Below are 27,111 nucleotides of genomic sequence, written 5' to 3' on the forward strand. Positions count from 1 at the left end.
AGTTTATCCTACAATAGTTCTTAGAGTTTTTAGTATAACTAATCGAAGATATATAGAGCTCCCCGAATTGCACGTTGAGAAGTTTGGCTATATTCGCCGGGGTAACGCTTTTTGTAGCGAGTCGGTGTCAAACGGTTTGATATTATAGCCTAAGTTTTTATTAAACTGTAATTGGGAGAAAGCTCTTTTTCAGACAACGGTGTTCGGTTTCGAAGCTCCGCACTTCGAGATGGCTTTGAGTATATGTCGGATGGTTATTTGATTCGTTTCCGTTTTAAATAATTTCGCAGAGCATGTTTTCCACAGCGCATACATTACAATAATTTTAACGATGTCTTGGATTTGCAGGCAAGCAGGCAATAGGTTTTTGCCATTGTGTATGATGCGGAAAACTATTTGTCTGAAAGTGCTGTATCATCCTGCAACTTGTGGTGAATATTCCTATTTTAACATTCTATCTATCTCGATAAAATATCTCTTGTGGCCCGATAAGCCTTTAGAGATAAGATGCGACTATAACGATAAAAGAGATCAGATATTCCTGTAAAATCGAGAGTTAAATAAAATCTGCTATTGAGCTTGTTTCATATATATATCAAAACTTCATGACTCGGTTAAAAAATGAGAACTTCATGGCATCTGTATTAATAGTGTGCCTAATATTAGACCCCCGAGTAAAATAGGCGGAGTTGCACAGTGTAAATTTTTTAAAATCGACCATAAGGTCTTGATTTAAAATTTTCAGTAAAGTGTTTTTATCCTTAGTGCATCTTCTTTCTTCAAGAGTGTGCCAAGACATGTTTTCCATTGAAGATGTAATACTGTCATACTTTCTAAAACCGTTTGCCCATCTGAACGCTCTTCTGTTTATAGCTTCTAAATCCCTAATGATGTACATAAAATGTGGATTCCACACCTCTGAAGCATACTCCAGTAAAGGACGACATACACTAAAATAAGCCGTTCTCTTAACAGCATGGGAAGTTCCTTTGAGAGTTCGCATAAGCATGTAAAGGGTGGCATTAGCCTTACGCATAATAAAATTTATATGATCACTAAAATTGAGCGATTTAGAAACCTGTATGCCCAGGTATACAAAGGAATGGGATGAAATAAGCGGAGTGCCTCCATAACTGTATGTATGCAAAAATTTAACCGGCTCCATTGACGTGGATGTGCATTTAGGTGCACATCCACGTCAATGGAGCATTGACAACATTAATGGAGCATTGCAACATTAATGCCATTAATACGCTAAGATAAAAAGTTTCAAGATTAAGTTTGCTGGCTGATGTCCTCTGACTTGAAAAAGAAAGCTCTTCAAGGCAGCGCCGAGTATTTTGCATTTATTGTTTTGTTTGGAGGCTTGTGTTATTTTTAATAAATTTCTGTTTTGGTGTGGTTGACAGGACACTTAGCATGTCTTCAGATGGACACGGCTCTTATTATGGTAAAGTTTTTACTTCAGTACTAATAAGGTCAATAATGCTAATAAGGCCAACTTCTTTTTAGCTCATCACCTGATTATACCAGTTCTATCACTTACTTTAGCATTAGGGTGGGTGGAACGTAATGTGTGGTATCAAGAGAAGTCTAGATTGTAAAACCTGGCCATTTCATGTTGCTTTCGGTTTCCGAGCTATGCAAATCACTGGACAACACAATTTCACGACTTGTTGAAAACTCATACACTCTAAGCTGAGTAACTCTAAGTTGCTATTGCCATTTACAGATAGCAAAGTATAAAAATAGTAGCACTAAGGCTTTCAATGGTAGTAGTTGCAGTTTACTAAAAGTGATTCACTACCTGTTTTCTAGTTATTACAGTTCAAAACCTACATACGAAGTTAATTCATATCAAAGTCTGGAGTCGTTTGTTAAACTGTCATATGGTGGAGTAGTACTCCAATAAAAATACACTGTAATTCATTTAATGTTGTAGTTCCACGACTCGAAAACCTTCGATAATTCTTTAAAACTTCCTTCTTAGATAAAACACTGTAAAAGTCAAAATTATATATATATCTTGCGCAAAAAAAATCTTTAATAATCAAAAGAGACTATTTTTTATTCTTCCATCAATATATTGTGATTGGTGATTTAAGTTTTGGGTAAGATCATGGAACAGCACCAGAAAGGCATTCTTTTAGCATTGCAAATGGTTCACACTCTGTTATCACTAGGCTCTAGTGTTGTTGAATTTGTAATTTTTTAACATACAGTCGGAAACCAAAGAAGTTTGATGTCAAAGGAGTTCTATTGTAACTCTGAATGGCAAGGGAGACTAAATGATTCCATCCTTTCTAAAGTCACCACTGAAATCTTACTGACCCAACTCTTTCTACAGTTTGATAAAAGCGGTGCGGCGACTGCAATTGATATGGAAGTTGTGAGTAATATGGTAACCATATAGATTGGATGTTTTGGATAAGCATGTTGCTGGCTGAGTTATCCTCTAGCTGGCAGCTTCGGGTTTAGATTCCTATTTCTGTCTGAATTCTGAACATTGTCTCCAACGTTTCTCTACAAAATAGATTTTTGAGTATTAACGTTAAACATCATCGACAATTGTTTTATGGAAGTTTTTAATATCTTATACACAGCTTTTCAGTTCTAGTTTCATCTTATTTAGGTTGGTTATTTAGCAGTTTAAGGTTTTCTAATAGTTTCGCTACTTATTATAAAGAAAAGAACAATCTATGAATTGCACTCTTCCTGCATTTTAATGTAAAAGAACTCCGCTATCTTGAGAATTATGGGGCTTATATCTGGACCTTTCGATCAATGACAACCTTTTGGTAAACAGACGCTGCGGGGAAACCAGAACTGTTTTTATTTTCTCTTTCAGTTCTCTAATAAGGTGCAGGAAGTTCATCCAACCCAACTTCATCTTGTGGAAAATCTTTTGAAACGGTGAGATGCTTGCTTTAAGCTGACTGTTAATAGCTAGGAGGCAACAAGAGTTTTGTTCAGCCATTTCAATGATAAACGCTGATTTTCACTGTCTATTTGGAATAATATTTATATTCAAATGCTAGCTGAATATATGTAAAGAAGCCCTGTATGTTTCCTTATATTAGGATTTAGTAGAAGCTAATGATGTGGTTACTTCTCATTGCACTGGATTTAATAGAATTTGACTGATATCAAAAGATCAGCTCACGAGAGAGAGATCTGTGGTTTCTCTTTGACAACCTTGCAGTAGCCTGGTTTTCGGTTTTAATTTTAGTCTTATTTTTAAAGGCACTAGTAAATGTGAATTAATGAAGTACTTTTAGTTCAGTGTTTATATAATGTTCATCTACCACTAGTAGGTACTAAATCCTAGATGAGACATTGTGAAATTTCATTAATTACCATGACAAATCTTTGTTCAGAAACCTTTTTTCTTCTAATCGAATTGGACCTTTTTTATTTTTGCTATTGTCAAGTTCACAGGAGGTTTAATTTTCTCTACAAGTATCACATATATTTTATTGAAAAAATCAGTCGCCATTTTAGGTTATAAATAAGGTTTGTAGAAATGTCGTTATCTTAGCAGCTGTGACTAAACTAGTTAGTTTGATCACTATTCTAGTTACAGTCTTGGGAAGTCTTTGATCTTGCATCTCGATATTGAAGCTAGAGCGTATTCAGTTTACTAGATTAATCATAGACATCCATTTTATCGGTGTGACAGTTTTGTGACAGGTTTAGGAGCAGTCAGCAGGCGCTCTCTGTCATAGACTCCATGTCTCATGCTCTCATTAGGGCTTATCTTGAGCTCGATCAGACAGACCGTCTCATCCCTATTCTCCAGCAGAAGGTACTCAGTCAACAGTTATCTTAATTTGTCTACAGTCAATCACTGGGCTTCGTGGCAGTATAATATAAAAAGTAGACAACTCCCATGATGGCAACAATATATGTACTAGAGTTGCCCCGATTTTGATATCGGAATCGGTATCGGTGCCGATATGGGTGTTAAGTATCTGAATCGGTATCGGCCGATCTTTTCTTAAAAAATCGGAAACTTCAGATACTTTTTACATATCAGCTATTTAGCAGAAACCTGTATTTTAGCCTGCTACTTTAATAAAAAATCATCAGCTGCGAGTTCCTTGCTTTTACCTAATGAATTCCGGGCCTGTTACACAATCTATTTCATGTCTATAGCCTAATAAACATCCACACAGCTGAGCAATATTTTGGCTTTAGTCGGGACGTAATCATAAACTGCGGTATTTCCCAATTACAGCGATATGATTTATTGCAGCCAATCACGAACAATAGAACCATAATGAGAAACAAGAATGTGGTGTAATGTTTCTATTTACTAGCATTGCGAAAGCAATTTGAGCAATCGATTCATAAAGTTATCTCTCTCTTGATCATGACGATATGATGTATCGTTTGTATCGCATAAAATAACCTCAGTGGCTTATCGGTGTTTAGCCTGTCCTCCATAGTCTGTGGCAAGCGAGTCCTTCTTCATTACGAATGAAGAAGGACATTGAATGGCTACATCGATAGTGATAGAAGATAAAGACGTCTCACTGAGATTATTGAATCACTAACGGTAATTAAAAGACGCATTTATTTGCTCTAAACTTGTACAGGCGCAGCATTTCGTTCAGCATTAGAAGAGAGACTTCATTATCACAGAGAAAGCTGTACCACTAACAGTAATTACCATTATTAATGACATATTTCAAGAAACATGGACTGTTTTGTTATTAGATGCACGGTATGTCAGTATGTGAATATATATACATGTATATCTTTTTTCATAAAGACAAACAAATATATACATCAATATTTATATTTTTTTGCATTGTATTTATATTTGCATAATACAATTACCAATAATCTATGCAACACAAAAGAATCTGAATCGGATTATTTTTCAATAAGAATCGGTATATCGAATCGGTATCTGAATCGGCTGGTGAAATTAGAATCGGGGCATCTCTAATATGTGCATGTATATTATTGCTATAGTAGGAGTTGTCTTCTACTTCAAAGGATGTCACTCAATCTGCTTACTGATTAAAAAACATTAAAGAAGGAGTTATCTGGAGAAATTTGTTTCCTTTTCTGCATAAATGTCATTACAATAATATATAACTTTTTGCATTTTACCTTGTTGCGTTTTATAGAAAACACACCTTTTATAAACAAGCACATTCATGTAGTTTTTATTGAGCAGCACATCTGTTAGGTGAGGACTGAGGGACGTTCATAGGGTGTGGGGTACCTAGTGACCACCTTGGCTGTATAGTTTCATAGACTATAGGATCCTTCAGTGTTTAAGGCCTCACAACCTATAACATGTGTTCTTACATATGCAAAGAGTATTTTTATTAATAATAAAAAGTTGGCTTTTGTGGTTATCCCATTTACTCAACTTCTCGTTATTGATTTCTATACTCCCTTAAGTAGTTGTCTTCACTTGCTGATGATGTTTTAGATAGCCTATGGTATATTCCCTGACCAGTTTGCATTCTGCCTCATTCTTGATCATCTCATCAAGTCCAACAACTTTCAAGGTTCGTGCAGAAACTTAGCTAATTCTGTTCAACAAAAACGTAGTTGTGTGAAAATGGAAAAAAACAACAGGAATGATGCTAGTTTGTCAGCTGAAATATGAAGTTTTTAAAGGCATCACTTAGGTGCGGCATGTTCTCTCTTATCTATGGCACACACTGCAGTGCTTACGGCTCCAACTCAAATACAGTAAGTAATACCTTGAGATACAAGCTTAATGCATTCCAAGACCTCAGTTCGTATATTAGTTCACTCGTATCTCAAATCAAATTTGTATGTATAAAATAAGTAGATACAAATTAATTTGTTCCTACTTTATGAAAAAACACAAAACAGGATATTACAATGGAAAAGCATGTTTCTAATTGTTCTGATTTGTCACCTACACTCACAAAGTAACAAATACATATATAGTGGCTATAATCTCCAATAAAATGTTACGTTTTGATATACAATACTGTATGGAGTTGTTTCCTTTTAGTCATATGATAAAGACAACTCGTTCGGTACGCTACACTTTTGTGATGCCGCTTAGAGTAAACTTGAAATTTAACTTACATGACCTTGGCCTGTGTGTCATACCTTGGCACACAATTGAAAATGCTATTTAATCATACACTAAATTGAATTCTAATTTTGGTTTATGTTCTTTTATTTATTATTTTCTGGCTCTTTTTTACTTTCAGACTCGTTTTCACTTTGACATTTAAAGCCTTTTTAAATCCTTTTTTGATTCGATGAAATAGACATAGCGATGCTGTTCTCATAAGCAGCCTCTTGCGCATTTGCCCACCTAGAGGCATCAGGAACTGATGCCATCAGGAACTGTCTTATATGCTTGTATCTAAAATTTGTCTCATATCTTAAAGCAAGAATTTACTCTCAATTTCTTGTATCTCAAATTTTTTGTCTGTCGGTACACTATATCTCAAGGTGTTTCTATACATTTATAAGAAATTTATTTTTTGCCACTCCAATTCAAAGTACACAAGTGCTCTGTTGTATGGATTTTTCTTCTCTCATCTGAATAGCTTTCGTTGAACGTCCAAGGAAGTTACTGGCCACTCTGTAAAAGCCTTCATATGCTTGCTACTGTCTAACATCTGATACTTGTATGTGCAGGTGCTAGCAAGATAGCCATAGAGATAATGCTTCAGGGAGTGGAGCCACACCCTAGTGCTAGACTTCTTTCTCTGTATTCCTGTGGGCGGTACTTAGCTGAGCACAGTCAGACACTGTTGGCTCCATTCACAGAGGATGACAAGCCTGAGCTCCCAGAGGGAGAGGAAGAGTATGTGGTGGGTAAATTGTACTGTTATGCCAGTTTTAAGCTATTCATTTTGTTATATAAACATTCACAGTTTCCACTCAATGGAAGAAGGAAGCTCTTCCTTACGCTTCTCATATATCCTTCGTTTTTTTGTGATGTCATTTGATCGTGGTCCGCCATCTTTGTAGACAACTTTTACTGTTGAAAACACGCAGCTTATGCAATTAATTTTCGCACACGACGCTGTTGTTCGCAATTTCGTATAGCGGCGCTGAACCTTTTTTCCAGAGAATTCCAATATAATACCGAAATAACAGCAAAAATACTATTCAATAACGTAAAGGAAACGAGAATGACGATTGTTTGTCCACAAATATGGTGGCGTTTCCACTAAAAAAAGTAACAAAGGATACTTGGGACCCCCATAAGCCGAGAGGGCTACGGAATCTTATAGGTTCGTTTTAGAGGCATGGCCTCCCAAAAGCGATCATGCATCCATAGGCCAAGTTCCTACAACGTAGTCGAGCACATGAAAAACGCGTGCGTATACAACACATTTCTTCATGCGTTTTATTATATCACACTAATTATTGATCTGTTGTCAGACAAAGGATAAGTGTTTATTGTGATTTCTAAACTTTTTAGTTTAGTAATTTCTCGGGTCAGTGGAAGGTCCTAAATGGTAATTATGTAATTTGTGTTGTAATAAATTATTTGACTATTTCTTGTTTTTACTGCTATTCGTACTTTGGAGCCATTGTAACTAACAAAAGGGTGCCAAACCTATTTTCATAGTTGACATTATCTGGATGGTATCAAACACTATCTTATATTGAAAAAAATTTAACAAAACTTTTTTTGCATCACCAAATCAACGATAGTAAACAGTCAGTAAAGTAAACTTCTGTAATAAGAAAGTTAACTACCACATTTGGCCAATCATGATGACTCTTTCATCACTGTTAACCAGTGATAATTAATTGTAATTACTTTTACTCAATCATAATGAGATATCAACCCATCATAGCGTTGATTAATCATAATAATTTACTAAGTGCTCTCAACCAATTAGAATGAGCTATCATTCCCTGTTAACCAATCACAATCAGTTATCAACCGCTGTTAACCAATCATAATTACCCTAGGACACTTATGTATTCGCCTCATCTAACTTTCGCATTTTCGCGGAGTCATCCTCTCGCGAAGATTTCATGAGCGAAACTAAACTATCATAACGAACGAGCGAAAACGTGGAATTAAATAGCTTTGTTCATTGATAGTCCAAGAAACAAATGACAGCAAGTGATCAATTGCATCATCGATCTCACCCACACAATTCTACCTGCGGTTCACAATTACAAAGTAGTCCCAAATTGTAAAAAATTTTCTTACCGGTGAACCGAACCTGAGGAATCTAATTATGTTTGTTCCACTGCATTTATTTTCATATCACTATATTTTCGCACTCATCAGAGCTGCGAAATTAAGTTGCAGTGAAATTTTACTCTGTATGCTATTCACGAAACTAAATACTAGCGAAATATAAGTGTCCTAGGGTACACAAAGTTACACAGGGAGACAAAGACGTATAAGGGAGACTATAACCTCCTAAAGAGAGAAGCTAAATACTATTTATATGCTATTTATGTCCTCTAAGGAGGGAGTCTAAATCCCGAGAAAAATGGCCTATATCGTATTTATAAACGAGGAGGGGCTACATGAGTTAAGGACATGAGACTATAGCTTTAAGAAGCAGAAGCTATATCTTTAATGAAAGCACAAAAGGAGTAATATGAGCAAGTTCTTCATAGGCGTGATTGTCATGGTTGATCATGCGGAATATAAACACTAGTTTGACAGTTTTCTAGTACCTAGCTGACTTCTTATTTTTCATTGAATAAAACCAAAGGTGGAGAATACTTTTCAATGCTTGCACTTAAGCTGAGTGTCCTAGGATAGTTATTAACTATATTTACTTAATGCTTACAAGCCATTAAGCCATTCCTTAAAGATTCCTTAAAGATTCCTTAAACTTTCACATAATTTTTGTAGATTTTATCAGATATTATTTGACTATAATTTGTGTCTTTCAGGCGATCTGACTGCCAGTATGTTTCAAGATTAAAATAGACAAAACTTGATCGAAGTTAAAATGATCAGGCCAAGTGAAAGTGAAAGTGCATTGTAGATGTCTATTTTTGGAAAGAGACAGAATAGAGCCGCGTAACGCTGCAACTTGCTAATAGTTGATAGCAACTAGTGACGTCATTTCCCACATATTTTGCTTTTTGGTGTTTTAATTGCGATCTAGTTTTTTTATCCCAGATCAAACACCAGCGAAGCGAGTGTTTGGGAGCTTTATGATAAATGCATATGCGCACACAAGTTCCGAAAATTGTTCATCAACGCTGTACCCAAACCCTTGTACCGAAATCTCATCAACAAATTTAACCAATTTTGTTTGGAGTCGTTTAAGTATAATAACGATACAAAACACATATTAGCCTATTTAAATATGTTACCCAGTCTTTGAAAAGTGTAGACAATATCCTAAAACTTACCCATCTGATCGGATAATACATAACTAGACAGATTAATTTGGCCTAAAATTGCCATTAAAACCTGACAAGCTTTTTTTAATCAAAATTAAGACCGGCCAACGAAACGCTGATAAAGCCGTGCGACAGAGTATAGAACCATTAAGTCGTGCGCATTTCACAAGAAAAATGTGCACATGTCACCAGTTTATGGCATTGTCCAATTGCCGAAGGTTTCTGTAATTAACGTAGAAGTACTGAAAAGTAATCATTTATTTTTTGCGGAAGTCTAGATAAATATCACAACTTCTTGATATTGGTTGCTATGAAGTTTTGAAATGTCAACAAAATTGTGCATTGGTTTTCGTTTTTTAAACTTAAACACCAGTTTTCGCAGAACTATGTTTTCGCACTAATGGTAAACATGCATTCAGTTAATTGACCATAAAATTTGCTGTAATTAAGCTGGAATCAAATTTTTTTTTAAACATAACTGAGAATTTTCTCCTTCTGCTAGTGTAGATAACTCTAAATCTCACACGCCCGACCTAACCATGGTTTCTGTGATCATGACCCATTTGTTCACTTTGGTTACAGTTCGCTGTCAAAACCATTCTACATTCAACACAACTAACTTTCAAACTGTATATTCCACAGCAGCTTGTCATTTTACTTCTAATATTGCATTTCTTTATTGCAGGGGAGAGAAACATATAATCTTTTCCTTTCATTATTGCTGTTTCTTGTATATAATAACACCCACACCCAGTACATTACAGCTACCATTGCAGTTATCCTATTGCACTGCAGTGCCATTTGACTGCTAATATCGTATTTCACAACCATCAGTACCTTTTCATTTTTCCAATATCACTTTGGTCGTGGGCTGTATGACAGGGAATTTCTAGTTTTATTCTGGAAACATCTTAGCAGTCAGATCACTTCAAACATCAAAAACAATTGCAAATAATACAAAAAGATAAACACTCTCTGATAAAATTTACTAAAGTTTTGTGTAAGTTATTTTTTAATGTACAATAAAGTTTATTATGTCTAACAGAATAATCTGTTAGAACATGTTGGCTGAGTTGGAGTTGTTCCTTCTTGTTGTCTGCAAGCTTGGAAAGTATTTCTTGAATTTGATCCATTGTCTCTTATTATCTGTTGGTTTTTATGTAAATAATCTCTCAACACTTAATTTATTTCGATTGTTCCTAACTGATGTACATGAGAAGTTCAGCTGGTTTCAAAACTGTAGTTATAATAATTTGAAGAAAATTAGGTTTGTATTTGGTTAGCCTATCTTGACAAACTGTTGTTTTTGCGGAGTTGTTCCCCCATCGAGCGGGCGAGCAACACAACAGCTTGTCACAAGACGTACTGCACCTGATGCATCAGCTGCACTGGAAGGGAGTTGTTCTCTTCCGTCAATGCGGCTTGGCTGCGATGTTATGGCGGTCGCTCCATTGGTAATCATAACAGATTTAGTGCAAAAATTTATGTAGGAAAAATAAGATTGCCACATTTAACCAAAGACCAGTCTTTGTTGTAAACGTTAGTAGAATTTATCTTTTTGATTTTGTTTCATAATCTATATCATTCTTGCTAAGTACTACTGTCTATGATTTTATGTCGCAGCGGATTTCATAACTGACTCATATCATGATTGTAGCTACTCTAGACTGCTTACATGATTTGTATCTAGACCAAGTTGTATGCAAGCAGGTAATAATGTCATAATCAAAGGGTGTCGTTACTCCAAACTTGACTTGCTACTGATCATTCTGTATATTATGGAAATAGGAGGCCTGTTGTTTAAGCACTTTCTATTGTTACTGACCTCTAGCTTAGTTGTTCCATATTTTAGGTCGTGAAATTCGTACCTCTTCATAATTTTGATGACCATTTTGATATCACAGATGAGAAGCGGCTGATTGGAAGGACATTAGGTAGGGCCTATTCATAATCCAACTTATATTGATATACCTGTAAATATATACATGATGTATACTAGTGCTTGGCACGAGTGCTTCTTGGACAACGGGTTTCTCGGATATCGGGTTTGTTGATACGGTTTAAAATGTCTAAAATTTCTAAACATCAGACATTTTAAAATTTACAATGCAATTATAATTCTATTCCTAATTTATTTTATTGTTTTTTCTATTTTCCAATGACCGATATGCGTGCTCACAGCCTTAACCCTTGGAAGTTTGAACCCCAACTGTCGGTTTTCAGGCATTGCATAAGGTGTGTCAAAATCTCTATCGGCCAGAATACCAGCATTCACATGACTTTGTTTACAAAAGCCGTTTCTAAGTAACAACGTAAATCAATCAAATTAATTTTTGCACAAAATATTAGACCAGAAATTTTGCTCCCATTTGTAACAATTTTCAAATATCTTTACCTACTTCCTTCATTTTAATAACAAACTTTATTTGAACGATATCGCGTATATCGTTGATGAATATGAAAAGTGTGAAGTGTTATAAATAACTAGTAATAATAAATATATGTGTATATACATATGTATATATCTTTGTATATATATGTATGTGTAAATATATGTATGTATGTATACTAGCATTTTTAACAACAATATATACATACGGTCCCCAACCTACGAACGAGTTACGTTCCGAACGATTGTTCGTAAGGTGAATTTGTTCGTAAGTTGTTTCAGTGCTATATTTTGTATTATAATTTACGTTTAAGGCCTATATAAGTATATTGAAGGTTTATATAAGTATGTTTAAGGCTTGTATAAGTAATCTGTATTGGTTTGTACTGAAAAAAATATTTAATAAAATGGAGAGAATACGTACAGTACTGTACTACGTATTTTATATCATGAGAGGGTTTTCGTCGTGGCTGGAATGGGCTTCAAAAGTTACTTCCTCCTTCGTACCTTCAACGTAGGAAGAAAATGAGGGCTGATGAGTATCTTCCTTAGAGGATTTACTAGAAACTGGCCGAAAGAAGCGATCTAACGACGATTGCACAGTTTTCTTCTTTTTTTCATCATAAATGATGCGGTAGCACTGAATGGCATCATTCAATTGATTTGCAACCTTTACATAGTGTAGATTGTGCCAAGTGAAGGCCGGCAAATTCCTTTACAATACATACAGTAAAAATAAAAAAAGTTCTTTGCTCAATGGAGATACGTTCACACACTTATGCACTGCAACGAACTGGGCAGAGGAAGGTGGATACTGGGTGGTGCTTCCGAGTAGTGCCTTTTTCTGCCGCTAATACGTCGGTATTAGCGGCAGACATACGCGCAGACCTGTTCGTATGTACCGTTGTTCGTAATTCGAATGTTCGTAAGTAGCGGACCGTCTGTATACCCAGACTTAGCCATCAATAGTAGTAAATGTTAGCACTTTATGTTTATACGATTTTCCATTTCTGTGGAGTTACATAGTTGCTGCGCAAGAAGCTATCAGCGCTTATTGCGTCACTTATTGATCATCATGTTTTGCTTTCATTCCTCCCACTACATCTCTGGCCAACTACTTTGAGAGACCTGATTCACTCAACCATTAAATTCTTTTATCTCTAGTTACAAGTGTTTGTTTACTTTGTTCACTCACTCCTAACCAATCAATAGCTCTTATGGATAATTAAGTTTACGCGCGCTCAGGCGTAGATCGCTACCCGTTTGTGACTTTTAGCATAAATGTCAATTACAGTAGATTCTGCTACATTCTCTTCTGCAACATTCCGTAGCTTGTTTTCTTATTGTACACCTCTTACCTCCAGCATAGTACTCATTATTTCATTGGTTATGTAGATGGTTAATAACACTCACACTGCTTTTTGGAATGACCTTGAGTAATGACCCGAAGGGTAAGCCGTGACTCTGGTTATCGCTTCTCGGCCTATTGGCTAAGATCAAAGTGTAGTATCTGTTCTAATCAGTTTAATATCTGATTCGTGGCACATTGTGTCACTACGATATTAATCTGATTTTTGGAACTAGACGAAGCGCAGAAGCTTGCTTCGGCTTTGTCACGGGTTGTCCTGGTATTGCAGTACCTCCAGGTACGGCCCACTCCCTTTCTTGGGAGAATAATCAATAACATATTTCTAAATGTCTTTTGAATTCAGAAGTCTGCTCGGTTTGCCATTGCCTGCGATATCCATTCTTTGATAATCATAATTTGAATTTTATTTATGCGTCTTCTTGAATGGGTCTATGAGCGCTTAGATTGATCCTTCAAATAATTGTTTGAGAAAAATGTAGGAATGATTTGTTTGGTGGTTAAGGTTTTCAGATTCATGGGATCTCATCATTTGCAATATTATTGTCTGAAGTATCATTGTGTATGTCATATGTATGTCAGAGTAAATCGAATTTGAAACATCAAGTTATTAGAAAATCTTATTTCTAACATAATGATGAGTACGTAATTATATTATATGTATGTCAAAAATAGCTGTAAAACTTAACTGAAAAGTCAAAACATAAGAGGAAATATGGTTAAAATCATTGGGTCGTGTGCTCTTGTTATATGTGGATAACAGACAGTTATCATGATACTTGGACGCAATTATAATAGGTAGTCAATTAGCTTATCAATTGGCAGTTAATCTAGCCGTAGGTAATTCATCTTATAGCAAGTAATTAAAGATACTTTCAAATTTCCCTATATGTGGATAGACCACGGCGTTTGGTTTTCAATTGTATGCCAATATAACAGTTATAAGTTGTAATTTGGAACACGATGACCTATCTCCGGTACTTTTTACGAACAGTAGATAAAGTGACCTGTTTATGATAATTTCCATGAACTGTAGATAAAGCAACCTACTAGTAATTTCCATGAACTACAGGTAATGAAAAGGTGTGTCCTGCAGATGACTTGAATTGTCGAATATTCTCAAATAACATCGAGAATATTCAAGTTCTAATTTTTTTGTTATTTAAAGCAAAAAATGTTGAAGTCTTTGTTCAAACTCTGACCTGTTTGAAAACCAAGGTTATCTCAGCTAATACTGTGATAACTTGTACTTTTAGGCAAGTGTAGTGGCATATAATGAACATATGATGCAGCATATGATGCAACGTATGATGCAACATATGATGCAACATATGATGCAACGTATGATGCAACATATGATGCAACATATGATGCAACATATGATGCAACATATGATGCAACATATGATGCAACATATGATGCAACATATGATGCAACATATGATGCAACATATGATGCAATACCAGCTTATTGTCCAGATTGTTATATACCAGATGTTGTCGATACCAGCTTATTTGATAGAGCTGAATATTTATACTGTAGACGTTCCTATAATGTAAACCATCTTTTATGTAAATTCCACTTGACATAGAGCCTTTATGTAACGTTTTTGCTTCGTATTACATAAGAAATTCCATATAAGGTGAAGTGTCAAGTCAATGTAGGTTCTCAAATTTGAGTTATGAGACTCCCATGGTTAGCCTTAAAAATATTGTTTTCTCTCTTCGTGCACTTGGGGTATCTCTAATATATATATTATATATATTAGAGATATATATAATATATATATTATTTTAGACATACACAGTACTTTCTCTTTGCAGCATAGACCTTGCTGGGTAAAAAAAGCGGAAAAATTGTTTTAAATTTACATTGAAAGTGTGTGCTCTCCTTAACTTAACGTCAATTTACCATAATCGTGGACCCTAAACAGGTGTGTTGATGAACACATTTGGAATTATGGCCCACCATTTCAATACTTGTTGCTGCAAGGAAATAACGTGTTTCAACGACTAGTAAATCGTACAACTAATTTCAAGAAACATTCATCGCTGTTTGGCAAGAGCCACTATTAAATTTCACACACGCCATATGAGTAAGCTATTCTAAGAGAGCCTTTGGATTTTGCTACATGTGTTCTTAAGGGAAATCCATGACCAAATAGCTATAAAAAAAATCCATCATAGAACAGGCTAGGTAATAACTAATAAGCATTCGTCCAGTCTAACGCTTATTCATAAATTCGGAGTTATCCTCTTCTTGCTGATTTCTATGAGAAATGTGTGGCGAGGTAATTACTAGACATGATCTATATGATCTGCGAATGAATGCAATAAAATGCCAAACATATTTGTTGTAAGGTGAACCTTTTGTTATCAAATTCTAAAAACATTAAAAAAAGTTTTCAAGATCTTCATCCATGTCTTTTGCTAATACATCGCCACTCATGCGATTTTCTACTATCAATTACTTGGTTATCGTGAACCCAATCAAGTCAACTGCTATCATATTTTCTCTAAAATTGTAAGGGGTATGCAATCGGAAACAGAACATCCCATGGCCACTAAATCGTGTTGTTGCCAATGGCTAAGTTTCTTTACTCAATGAATTTAAGTAACTTAAGCTAGTAACATGAGCAATTTTAAATTCTTACTGTAATAAAAGCTGTGATTGTCCTTACATCTGGATGTTAAAAAAAATTATTGCACCTCACAGGAATCGAATCTGTACATTTAAGTGTGCAGATGCTAAGCCGAGGGCTACCACTACACCATGCCACCGCCATGTAATAGCTTATATAATTGTGCTTATAATCAAAACCGTCACGATTGGTCTCGTGTATGATCTTCAAGTGTGCTACTAGTAACCAATAATAAAAGATTGGCAAGTGTAATAAGTACGCCCACAAGTATTCCGTAGTATGGCAAGGTGGCCGCGTGGCGTAGGGGTTAGCACGCCTGTCTGCAAAACTGGAGTTTTCGAGTTTGGTGTGAATTAGTTTCATCATTAGAGTATTTAATCACTATAACTGGACATACGGAGACAAACCAACAAACGCTTATCTATAAATCTCAATGTTTGTCAGTCTGTTCGCGTCTCCAGGTAGAAAGATAAAGTGTTAGGATTGAAATATCCGCTGCGCATTGGATTTGAACACGCAACTTCCAGTTGTGCAAACTGGCATTTATCCAATACACTACACCGTACAACTGGCTGTACTATGGAATAAATTGGACACATACGTATTACACATGCCAGTCTTTTATGGCTTCACGCTCAACACTGCGGCATGCATGAAGCCGTACCAGAAGCAAAATGCGCGCCCCTATGTGAAAAAAATGCTTAAATTCACATGACCAACAAAACAATTGCAATTGGTACAAACCAGTAGTAGGCACTGCGGCCGGTGCAGTATGAATTACACAGAAATAAGCCCAGTTCGTACACCTACTAAATGCAGTACACAGAAATAAACAAAACACCTTCATTTAAAAGTTTCTAAAAGGTAAATTTTGTATATGTAGGCTAAAAATAAATTTTTTGGGCTAAAACTTCTTTGATTACCTGTGCAACGCCGGGCATGCAGTAGTGGTGTGACATATGACACTTATGGTGTGATACATCACATATTCACCGTGGCATTTTCCTTGTCATAGTTTCTCCGTTTAAATTAGTTTGGCAAACCTGGTATCATTGTCATGCTGATCCTGTCAAACCTTTTTGTAATTCTCTAGCTTTGGTTTCTTAACAGCCTTCCTGTCCAGTCCGAGTGAGAGCAGCCCAGTTTACCGAAGTTATAATCTCATTGGTCTAGCTATGGCAGAGGACTGTAATAAACTCTTGGATTATCTTCGAGAATTCCTGCGCCAGCCAACAGATAACAACACCTTCCATAGAGAAGTGGTTAGTTCTATATTGGTTCTTAGTCTATATGCATAGATCTACTCATCCACGGCATGAACTCATAGCGTTATCTATCGCACTTAGCTGGACACACTGAGCACCTGTCTGGAGGCGTGCAAGAGTCGGTCAGAGGTGATTGAAAGGGAGCCCGGTATGGAGCTGAAGGAGGATTCCGAGTATAACTCCAGACACACACTGGAGGATAGACAGAGGTTTATAGATGAGTTTGAGGTGAGCTTCTTTAGTCTTAGTTTCTACTATCCAACTCCATTGAGTGAGTCACTCCATCTTTTGGTTGCTCAGGAGACATGATGTCTCTTTGTTTGCTCATCTATGTCTGAGTTATATAATGATATATATATATATCATTATATTATATATAATGATATATATCCTTATTTTACTATGTATATGAAACTAATAGTTATAAAGCTTTTTTAGTCAACTCTCACTTCGCTATATATAGATGATATATATTTATATATATATTTATATATAATATTATATATATTGATATATAATATTTATATATATATTTATATATAATATTATACATGTATATATTGATATATAATATTTATATATAGGTTGTATATTTTATGATACTCATGCTACAGACAGTCATTTTTCAGCCATTGAATTCATTATATATATATATTTTATGATATATATATATGAATTCCAATTTTAGAGCTTTCTATTTGAATTAGGTAATAGAATAGGTATTGGCTGTCACTGTCAGGTTGTGGAGGTGGTAATTCACTCCCTGTGGTTGTACATTTGCTTTGAAGTGACGAATAACTCAATATCTTGTGGCCAGAGACATTTGCCTGTATTTGAAATAGAAAGAGTCACTATATGTGCCTTCTAAAGTTTTTTTTTCTTTGGGATAAGGCTACACAATAATCTGCTCTTTTTTTTCTGTGTAATGAGTTTTGTACAAGTTTATATAGCCTTAGCTCCCACATACATGTAGCTTGTCATAGTTGTTATAACCAGGAATCTTACTGTCCTTGCCTTAGTTGAGGTGGGTGAGAGTGTACAGCCTCTAAAGGAAAGGAGCAGGCTAATTTAACCATTATTAGAAATGTCATATGAACTAGAGATGGTCTTTAACTATTCACTTGCTGCAGGAGTTGAAACCTAGGCTATCTGCTACTCCCCTGCTAGATAGTAGCCTTAGGGAAGACACAGAGGAGCTAGTAATGAAAGGGTTAGCCACTAGGAATGAGACAGATGTTAAGGAATATAAGACACAGTTGAAGAACTGGAATATACAGAGAGCGGTAAGTCATCATCTCTGTCTGACATGTGCATTGCACAGCTGGCCAAGCCGAGTGTGGTGAACAAGGTCAAACCTGTGTCAAAGGAAATCTATTGTGGCGCTCGACAATTTTGAAAATGGCACTACTTTTCAAAGTTGCTAAAAACTTTCATATTTTTTTTCAAAATCTTTTGTATGATTTCGTTTTGGAATGTTTAAAACCCATTCACTTTGTCAATTGCAGGTTTCCAAAATCTTTTTGTTTTAGCCCGTTCATATTTGATTGAAAGTACTGAGCTATCACACAAATAACACATTATTTTAATTGATGTATATTATGTTTAACGTAAGTCCAAGCAACAGGCGCGTTACTACAATGTGTATGGAAATAATTTCATAATTTTAGTAATTGCTGCAGGGGCTCGTCACCTAAACTGTATATGAAAATTGCAAATAAAACCTGTGGTTACACGTTTGTCGAAAGTTGAAATTTTAAAACAGCAACATTGGATGTCTAGTGTCAACTAATGATCTCTATGTTGACAGCGAAACATTGAGCTGCAGGAAAGGTCTCTTCGGCTGAAGGAGCGACAGCAGGCGCTGGATGAGAAAATTGCAGAACTGACAGATAAGGAAGCTCTGCTCAATTACTTTGTAAGACAAAATGAGATCTCACTCGGTCTGATGAACGCCGGCAAACCTAAGGAGGAGAAAGCCGAGGAGGATGACTTTGAATATATCGCAGAGCCTGGTATGTTAGCGTATTTCAATTCCTGTTTCTTGACATCTAGCATTCTATTGGTTTATCTCGATCATATGTACCTGTATGTGTGTGTCACTATTGTCTATCAATATGTATTGGTTGACTGTGTCTCCATGTTCAAAGGCTGATCAGTCATAGTATTACTCAGGTTCCGTAAAGTGATAGTGTAGGTTGGCACATGGCTGGCACTTCAGCATGGCTCCATAATAACACCGCAGTAGAATAGTGAGTTGAGTGGTGGTTGGCTGCCACCTTCTAAGAAAAACACAGTACAATTATTAAAATGTTACGTTTTTGCTACTGAATTAAAGTTGTCCTCTCTTCCATGTTTGCATCGCATTGACCACAGTCCACAGCTATAAATATATAACAATAATTTGCTCTCATCACGTATCTAGATATATTTGAACATTTAGTGTGTTTAAACATAGCTATAATCTGTTCTTCTCTCTTTACCAGGTAAACGAGGGAAAAAGAGATGATGAAAGATATTCGATTACTATCAGCCAATCAGGAATGAGTTGTGAAGTAGTGTAGGCCTTGTCAGCACGATTGGGATTCGCTATGTATTTGCTGCATGAGACTCTGCGAACACGCATGACAGACTGTTGATAGGAGGTTGTATGGTGACTTGTTTAGTTTGTACACTACTAGGCTCGACCCATTTATAGCTAAACGAACTTCTCTACCATCTGTTCATCCCAATATTAGTGTTAAAGTTTGTAATAAAATTGTTAATTTACCCAAACACGGTTTCATCCTTGTCTGATTTATTCTCTCTTCAATCACTCAAGTTAGAAAAGGATGTCTACTTGCGTATAAGTGTGTTGTTAGATGACTCCGTAGCCCTAGCATAGATCTGCACATGTGATTGCGGTGTTGACATCAGAGATTCATCTGAGTGTCTGAGCTGAGCCATTCTTTTCATCCCACTCTGAGCTCATCTCTGTGTCGCATTCTTGCTTGTTCAACGATCCTCACGCTTTCATTAGTCAAAGATCTCTATCTGGTTCTTCTGGTGGCATCGTTGATTGCAAGCAGCAACTGTGCCTGGATTTCAGGGGTTCCCATAATGCACTACAGATATGCACTAACTCGGCTAGTCACACCCTGATCCAATGTTCAGGAAACCTAAACAATTGATGGTATAAGAAGCTGTAGTGAACGGCTAGTGATCTACAAGAGATTCATTCGCCCTCCCCATCTGTCAAGATATATATCTGTCGGACAAATATTGTTTTTAGTTCCTCCCAGTCCCTTCTTCTTAAAGAGGGAGAGGTTGTCGCCCACGGTCCGACCAATGATACATGTAGTATTGGGTTATATGTTATCGGTAGTAAATTGATTAATTTGATCTGGCAGATTGACTCTGATTTGCTAATCTGCTGAGAACTTTTCTGCTGCTGATGCTGATATAAAAGTTTCCACTGTATTCACAGCAATGAAAGGATAGTTTAGTGCCTTTATTTGTTATGTTCACTTGTTCCGTTTAATCTTACCCTCTTGATTATTGGAATTGTCTTTCTATTATGCTACTTGATTAATTAAAACGGCATATTGTTATCTGAGTATGTGATATTATTTCTGCGTGATGTCAGACACTTTGTGCAGCGTCACACGATCAGACAAGGAGTTGTCATTCCATAATTTACAGAATCTACAGTAGAGTTTTGCTCTTGTAAAACCTTGTGAGTGTTATAATTACCATGTTCAATCATTAATTGCTATATTGCAGCTATATAGCAAGGCAAATATGAATAGGTATAAGCTCTATATAAGCAAGTCTTGGGGACATTTATAGCATATGAGTAGGCAGAGTAGCATTGTGTCAAGATTTAGCCAGTTATGAGCAGGTTGGGTGAATAAGCCTGTGAGGCAATAGTTGGCGTGGGGAAGAATAACTCCAAAAAATTATGAATGTGATCATGACACGATGAGTCATTTCATCAGTACAGCATTCGTTTGTCAATTCAGTCTGATCTCTTCTGGTACCTCCTGCATTCACACAGCACTACAAGTTAGTCAAGAGTTGGTTAAGAGAGTTGACTAGAGCCCTGCTATAAAACTAAATGAACATAATTTGTGGCGAGGAGACATTGCTAGGCAGTTTATTATGTTAAAACCTGATATTTTCCGCGTCCTACACCACTAGCCATGGCACAATCTTGCTCATGTTCTGTAATGACATTCATTATACAAGGACAGCACTGGTCACACCCACCAACTGATTTGTTTTATTTTCCATCAAACAGCCCGTAGTTGAGTGTTTAATAGGCTGGTTCTCAGGTAGCAGACGGAGCTTTGAAATAAATATTTTTATTGGGAAAGTTTGGATGAAATTGGTTAAAAAGTGCGGAAGCCTTAGCATTTACACGGACTAACAGACAGACAAAATGGGATTTATTGATGTAGATACACGGTTCAAAGACATTTAAAAGAATCTTCAAAAGTCACAAATGCTATTTTAAATTGTTTAAAACAATCTTAATACTGATAGTTTTATATTGCAATATATAATGTATATTGTTGTGTAATATATATACAATAATATAAATCTATGTATATAAATCTCAAAGTTTGTGTGTACTTCGGTTTGTTTAGCTATAATTACTAAAATACTGAAAAGAAGAATATGTATTGCAGAAGATTTTATTTCGGAACCTCCCGTTCGACAGGCAAATATTTTACCAATTATGCTACGCGAGATTGATGGATTCATTGGGTGATATATGACTGGGTAAAAATGCGCATACGGCTTTCCGTTATGGTGCAATGTCATTTTGTGCTTGCTCTCATTAGTAAGTTTATTAGCTTGCTCAAATTAGCCTTTGGCAATGTGCCAGGCTAATGGCAAGCAACTAGATTAACTGTCAGTGTGTATAAGTTTATTCTTAATACTTGTGCAATGGCAGGCATTCGACTAGTATATTTATATGTAATAATATATAATAATATAAATATATTTATATATATAATAATACTAGCTGTGCCACCCGGCGTTGCCCGTGTAATAGAAGAGTCTTTGGACAGAAAATTGATTTGTATTTAACATATAACAACATTTGCCATTCTAACTTTCAAACTACATATCATGAGATAAGTGTGTCGTTTAGTTGAAATAAATTAAAAGAGAAATAAAAACAACTGTAAAGGTTTTAAAACTTTGTCAAACAACTGTACCTTTCAGGCTAGTGGCCTGGCATATTGCCAATGGAAACTCTACTAAGCTAGTTAATAAGGTTAGGCTTCCAATGACAGTAAGATTTCCATGAATTTCCATGAATTTGAGTCTTTATTGTTGTAAAGCTTAGCTGTTCTAATAATAGCTATAGCCGGATTTCCAACAGACAGATATACAGACTTTGAGAAATATATATATAGATTGGTATATACATGTATTGATATACGTACATGTATATTGATATATATTAATACATGTATATATGTATTGATATATATGAATATATATATATATATTTATATATATGTATATGTATGTATATCTCCATATAAGGTTCACTGGACTATATACTAATAGTTTTCAACCCTTCAGTGTTCATATGCAAGGGGCATCGGACTATACGGTCTACTATACAAAACAAGCTTCAACTTATCATTTTAAAACAGCAAAAATGTTAAAAATAAAATGAAAAGTTCTCAATACGATCTTAAAAATCCAGCTGCACCTACAGAGGTGTAAAGGTATTGTACAAGTATGTATATATTTATCACGAATATATATATTTATATATATACTGTATATATTAAAAATTAAATAAATTTAAATAAATTAAATATATTATTTATTTTATATATATATCTCTTTGTGATCTATTTTCAACGGAGATATATATACATATATATATATATATATCTTCGTTGAAAATAAATCACTAGTTGTATTTGTCTATTGTCTTTCCTTAATAGAGAAAGCCACGAACTAGCTTGACTACTATAAACAAATCAGATGGTACTAACGTGGACCCTTCATGATACTCAAACAATAATTCTGAGCTATATTTTAGAATTAATACCTGTTTCACACACAAATATATGTATTGAAGGGAATTTGTTCAGGTCTGTTAAGACTGATGATCAAGCAATTTTGTTCCATAAAATAGTTTGGGGAGATTAACCAATTAGACAGCTGTGTCACTTTCTTATTGGTTGAAGTTAGGTTAACGCTATTGGTCAATTGTTTGGAGAAAAGTATAGCAGGATAATATTTAAGGGGTCTTAAGAAGAAATTATTTTGTGGCTCATGGAAACCATAACTTCAATTATCATTGACTAAATCGGTGAGCACGGCGAAACAGTAAAGGAAATTTTTGTGATATCTGACTGCCCTGAGGAACTAATGTCTTGTTACGCTCTAGATTTCGACATTGTATGATCTAGACACAAGTCTAGGGCTGTTTATAATCTTTCAGTAGAGTACCTTTTGAGCAATGTCCTAGATCAACTGCTCTCAAGTTGGGTAATGGTCAAATCCTGGGCTTTGGGTTAGTCAGCCTCAGGGGTTAGTTGGAGGTCTCGCACAGACGATACCAGAAGTCACACTGGTTTGCAAGGTCATGTCTTCATGAAGAGATATTTTACTTGCTATGAGTTCCATTGTATTCGTTTTGTTCTTTGAAAACAGTGATATTTGTGCACCAGTAAAATATGTACCTGTCTTGAATGGAAAAAAAATCATTTTATTTTTCAATGAAGAAGGGTTTGGTTAAAGCGATATAAAATATATATGTGGGTTCAGTCCGTCCAACAAGTTTAGGAACCACTGTTCTCGGTGCTCACACCGTCCACTGATAGTTATGTTAATAAACATTGTATGCTCCACAACTGTAGCAAATTTCTCATGGATGGTTTCTAAAACTCACATTATATCGCTCCTCTCTCAAGCAACATTGATCTATTGTGAAAGCCGGTTCGATATAGCTGACCTAGTTTACAGAGCTACTGTCAATGATGGTCTCCGCCTCGTGCATTCCTCAGGCTTACGAGGGAGCATCCTCCACATCGATTGTCAATACTCTCAACTCCTTTTAGGCTTGTCTAATCCACGATTAGCGGGTGAGCAAATAGCAAGGCTGAGAATAAGCCCCATTGACAGGTGTAACATAGCCCATTGACTTAACTGCGGGCTATTCCATCGCACCCCTTCAATTTTCACAGACATAAAGATTCATTGAGCTTCTAACAATGTGACTTGTCCGCATCGTGTTTCTTATTTATATCCAGTCAGCTGAGCACTTTCATTGTAAAGATAGACACCTGAATAGACTGCTCGTTGAATACTCTCGTCTGGGAGCTGTTTTCATTGTTGAGCTGCTACAGTTGTACGCATCATGTCTGGGGTGAGTCAGTAGTACAAATTTGCAGATGCAATGTTTTTGGTTGCTGTTAACAACTGACAACTACATAGCTTGTCGATAATTGTATCATTGTGTAGTACTGCATTCTATCGCCTCAGCTGAGGAAACCGAAGTTTATATGAGAGCGTGTTATAAACTGGTTATTGGTTAGTTAGTGTTGTGTCAGCATAGGAGGTCAATCATTTTGTAATTTTGAGAAGCCTAATTGCATTTAGTTTAGTTTTGTAAATATGATATTATTTACCTAGTTAATCAGCATAATACGACTCAAAAAGTAATTGAGTTTTTGACATTTCATATAGCTCAATAAACCTAGCATTTAAAAGTATACAAATCTGAATATAAATCTCTATTAATAAATCTCACTTTGTCATTTTGTCTGTCTGTTGGTCTGTGTTGTCACGTTTTATATATATATATATATATATATATATATATATATATATATATCTATATATATACTGTATGTACATATATAGATGTATGCATATATAAATATATATACATATGTATATATACATATGTATACATATATATGTATACATATGTATATATATGTAGTACATATATATATTTATCTGTACATATACATATGTATGTATATATATATATAAAATATACATATATATGTATATGTATACATATATATGTATATATATGTATACATATATAAATATATATATATATGTATACATATATGTATATACCGTAAAATCTCTGATTGAACGCCACGGCGCTCTATTCTTCAACCATTCGTTGATGGTGTCGGTCAATTGGAGGCGGCGTTCAAATAGAGGCTGGTGGTCTATTTTTCAAATAGTTCGCCATGATTTTCGCAAGATAACTTTAGCCCTATTACGGGCGAAGCGAATGTCGCCTATACTTTGCCCTCTTTCCAGTGGAACGATATTAAACATTTTGAATGCAATAAATATGCTAACTTACCTTTAACTTGTCAAAGATCTTTCAATAAACTGAGAAATATGTCTACCAGTTGATATCTTGCAATAGATATCAACCGATTGCTTGCAGTAGACCTGCGATGATATTATAGCCTGTGTCCTTCTTTGCAATTTGTTGGCATTTTCAATTTTTATTTCATTCTAAAGTTGAAGACATATTTTCATTTTATATCTATATTTAATATCGTTGAATAAAAGCTCATTGCACTCACTGATATATTTGCTACAGTTTTCAGCCAAACCGAGCTTTTTATGTGCAATAGAAATGGAGTTATGGGCATCGATCTATTGTAAGATGACGTGTTAAGATAGCCGCAAAATTCTATTAAATAACATGCTATAAAACTGCATATTTATAAGTTATACAACAATAATCTACCAAATGATACAAATATATATTTTCATGAACAAGTGAGATACACGAACCACACTTATATTATATGCAGAAACAAGAATTAACGTCTTAAAAACAAAAAAAATTTCCATCGTTTGCTTGGATAGCTACGTTCTGATTGTTGCTTTCGATGGAACGAACATCTTCTAGTTGTCCAATACCTTCCACAATATCTTCTTGCTTCAATTCTTCTTTTCCACTGCTGAACCAGTCATTATTAGCATCCAAACTATTTTTTGGCAGGGCAAAACTTTTATGTGCTCCATTTAGCACGGGTGCTAAAAGTTTGTTCGCTAAACGTATAACCTTTGGTCCAAAACTTACGAGCAGGTTTTTTATGCATGTCCTTTGAAGTATTAGGACCCCGTTAAACAAGGAACTACCATTAGCCTGAGATAATTAGTAGTTATTTTTATGACGTTGCTTTCAAAGTTCCATCTAGCATCGTAAATTTAAGCCGTTTTTTTATCGATGTAGGCTAATTCGAAGTAGAAAGACCACGTTAAACAGAGAGCTACTACTAGCCTGAGACAGTGATTGATTATTGCTACGGTGTTGCCTTCAAGGTTTTAACGAAAAAAATGAAAAGCTTTGGAATTGGACGACGAGAGAATTAACTGTTATAAATGAAATCAATACTATTTTGTGTACACTTTTCTACCAATCAGTTGATAATGTGGGCTCTGAAAGATCAAATAATGTCAAAGTGGCGATCAAATGGAAGTGGCGTTCAATCGGAGAGTGGCGGTCTATTTTTCAACCCTTCATTCAGGGTGGCGGTCAATTGGAAGTGGCGTTCAAATAGAGGTGGCAATCAATTAAAGGTTTTACGGGGTATTACGAGTTTTACGGCTATCTTAATAGCATTTTGCGGCTACCTTACATATACATACATATGTATACACATGTATACATATGTATGCATATGTATGTATATGTACATATACATATATATATGTATGTACAATATATATCTATATATATGCTTTATATACATATATATGTATACATATATACATATATATATACACGCATAAATACATATATACATATATATACATATGTATGTGTATATATATACATATATATGTATACATATGTACAATATATATTATTATATATTATATTAATTATTAATATTATTATTATTATTAATAATAATTATAATAATATTATTATATAATAATTATATAATATTATTATAATAATATTATAATAATAATATTATTATAATATTATTATTATTAATTATATTATATATATTGTATATATATAGTACATACATACATCTACAATATATGTATATATACATATATATGTATATATACACATATATGTATATATACA

At 35.1% G+C, this 27,111-nt stretch overlaps 1 protein-coding gene and 1 non-coding gene across 2 annotated transcripts; both read left to right on the forward strand.

The window, feature by feature from the left end:
- The first annotated feature begins 283 nt into the window (after positions 1–283).
- LOC137401765 (small ribosomal subunit protein mS27-like) lies at positions 284–19,772 on the forward strand. Its single transcript, XM_068088246.1, has 12 exons — positions 284–431; positions 2,223–2,389; positions 2,849–2,913; positions 3,691–3,805; positions 5,450–5,528; positions 6,649–6,824; positions 11,201–11,282; positions 16,855–17,006; positions 17,091–17,237; positions 18,140–18,292; positions 18,817–19,021; positions 19,493–19,772. The coding sequence occupies exons 1-12, from the start codon at positions 332–334 to the stop codon at positions 19,513–19,515; spliced, it is 1,464 nt and encodes a 487-aa protein (XP_067944347.1). The 5' UTR covers positions 284–331; the 3' UTR covers positions 19,516–19,772.
- LOC137403018 (U2 spliceosomal RNA) lies at positions 13,208–13,399 on the forward strand. The gene has a single exon (XR_010979565.1). It is a non-coding gene; the product is annotated as a U2 spliceosomal RNA (small nuclear RNA).
- Positions 19,773–27,111: the final 7,339 nt, after the last annotated feature.

The sequence above is a fragment of the Watersipora subatra genome, chromosome 8 (assembly GCF_963576615.1).
Source record: "Watersipora subatra chromosome 8, tzWatSuba1.1, whole genome shotgun sequence".
NCBI lineage: Eukaryota > Metazoa > Bryozoa > Gymnolaemata > Cheilostomatida > Watersiporidae > Watersipora > Watersipora subatra.

Excerpts from the sequence above, each read along its gene's own strand:
- LOC137401765 (XM_068088246.1), top strand. The coding sequence starts at position 332 with ATGTCTTGGATTTGCAGGCAAGCAGGCAATAGGTTTTTGCCATTGTGT. Across the intron at positions 17,007-17,090 it reads ACACCTTCCATAGAGAAGTG|CTGGACACACTGAGCACCTG; the intron begins GTTAGTTCTATA and ends TATCGCACTTAG. Across the intron at positions 18,293-18,816 it reads ACTGGAATATACAGAGAGCG|CGAAACATTGAGCTGCAGGA; the intron begins GTAAGTCATCAT and ends CTATGTTGACAG.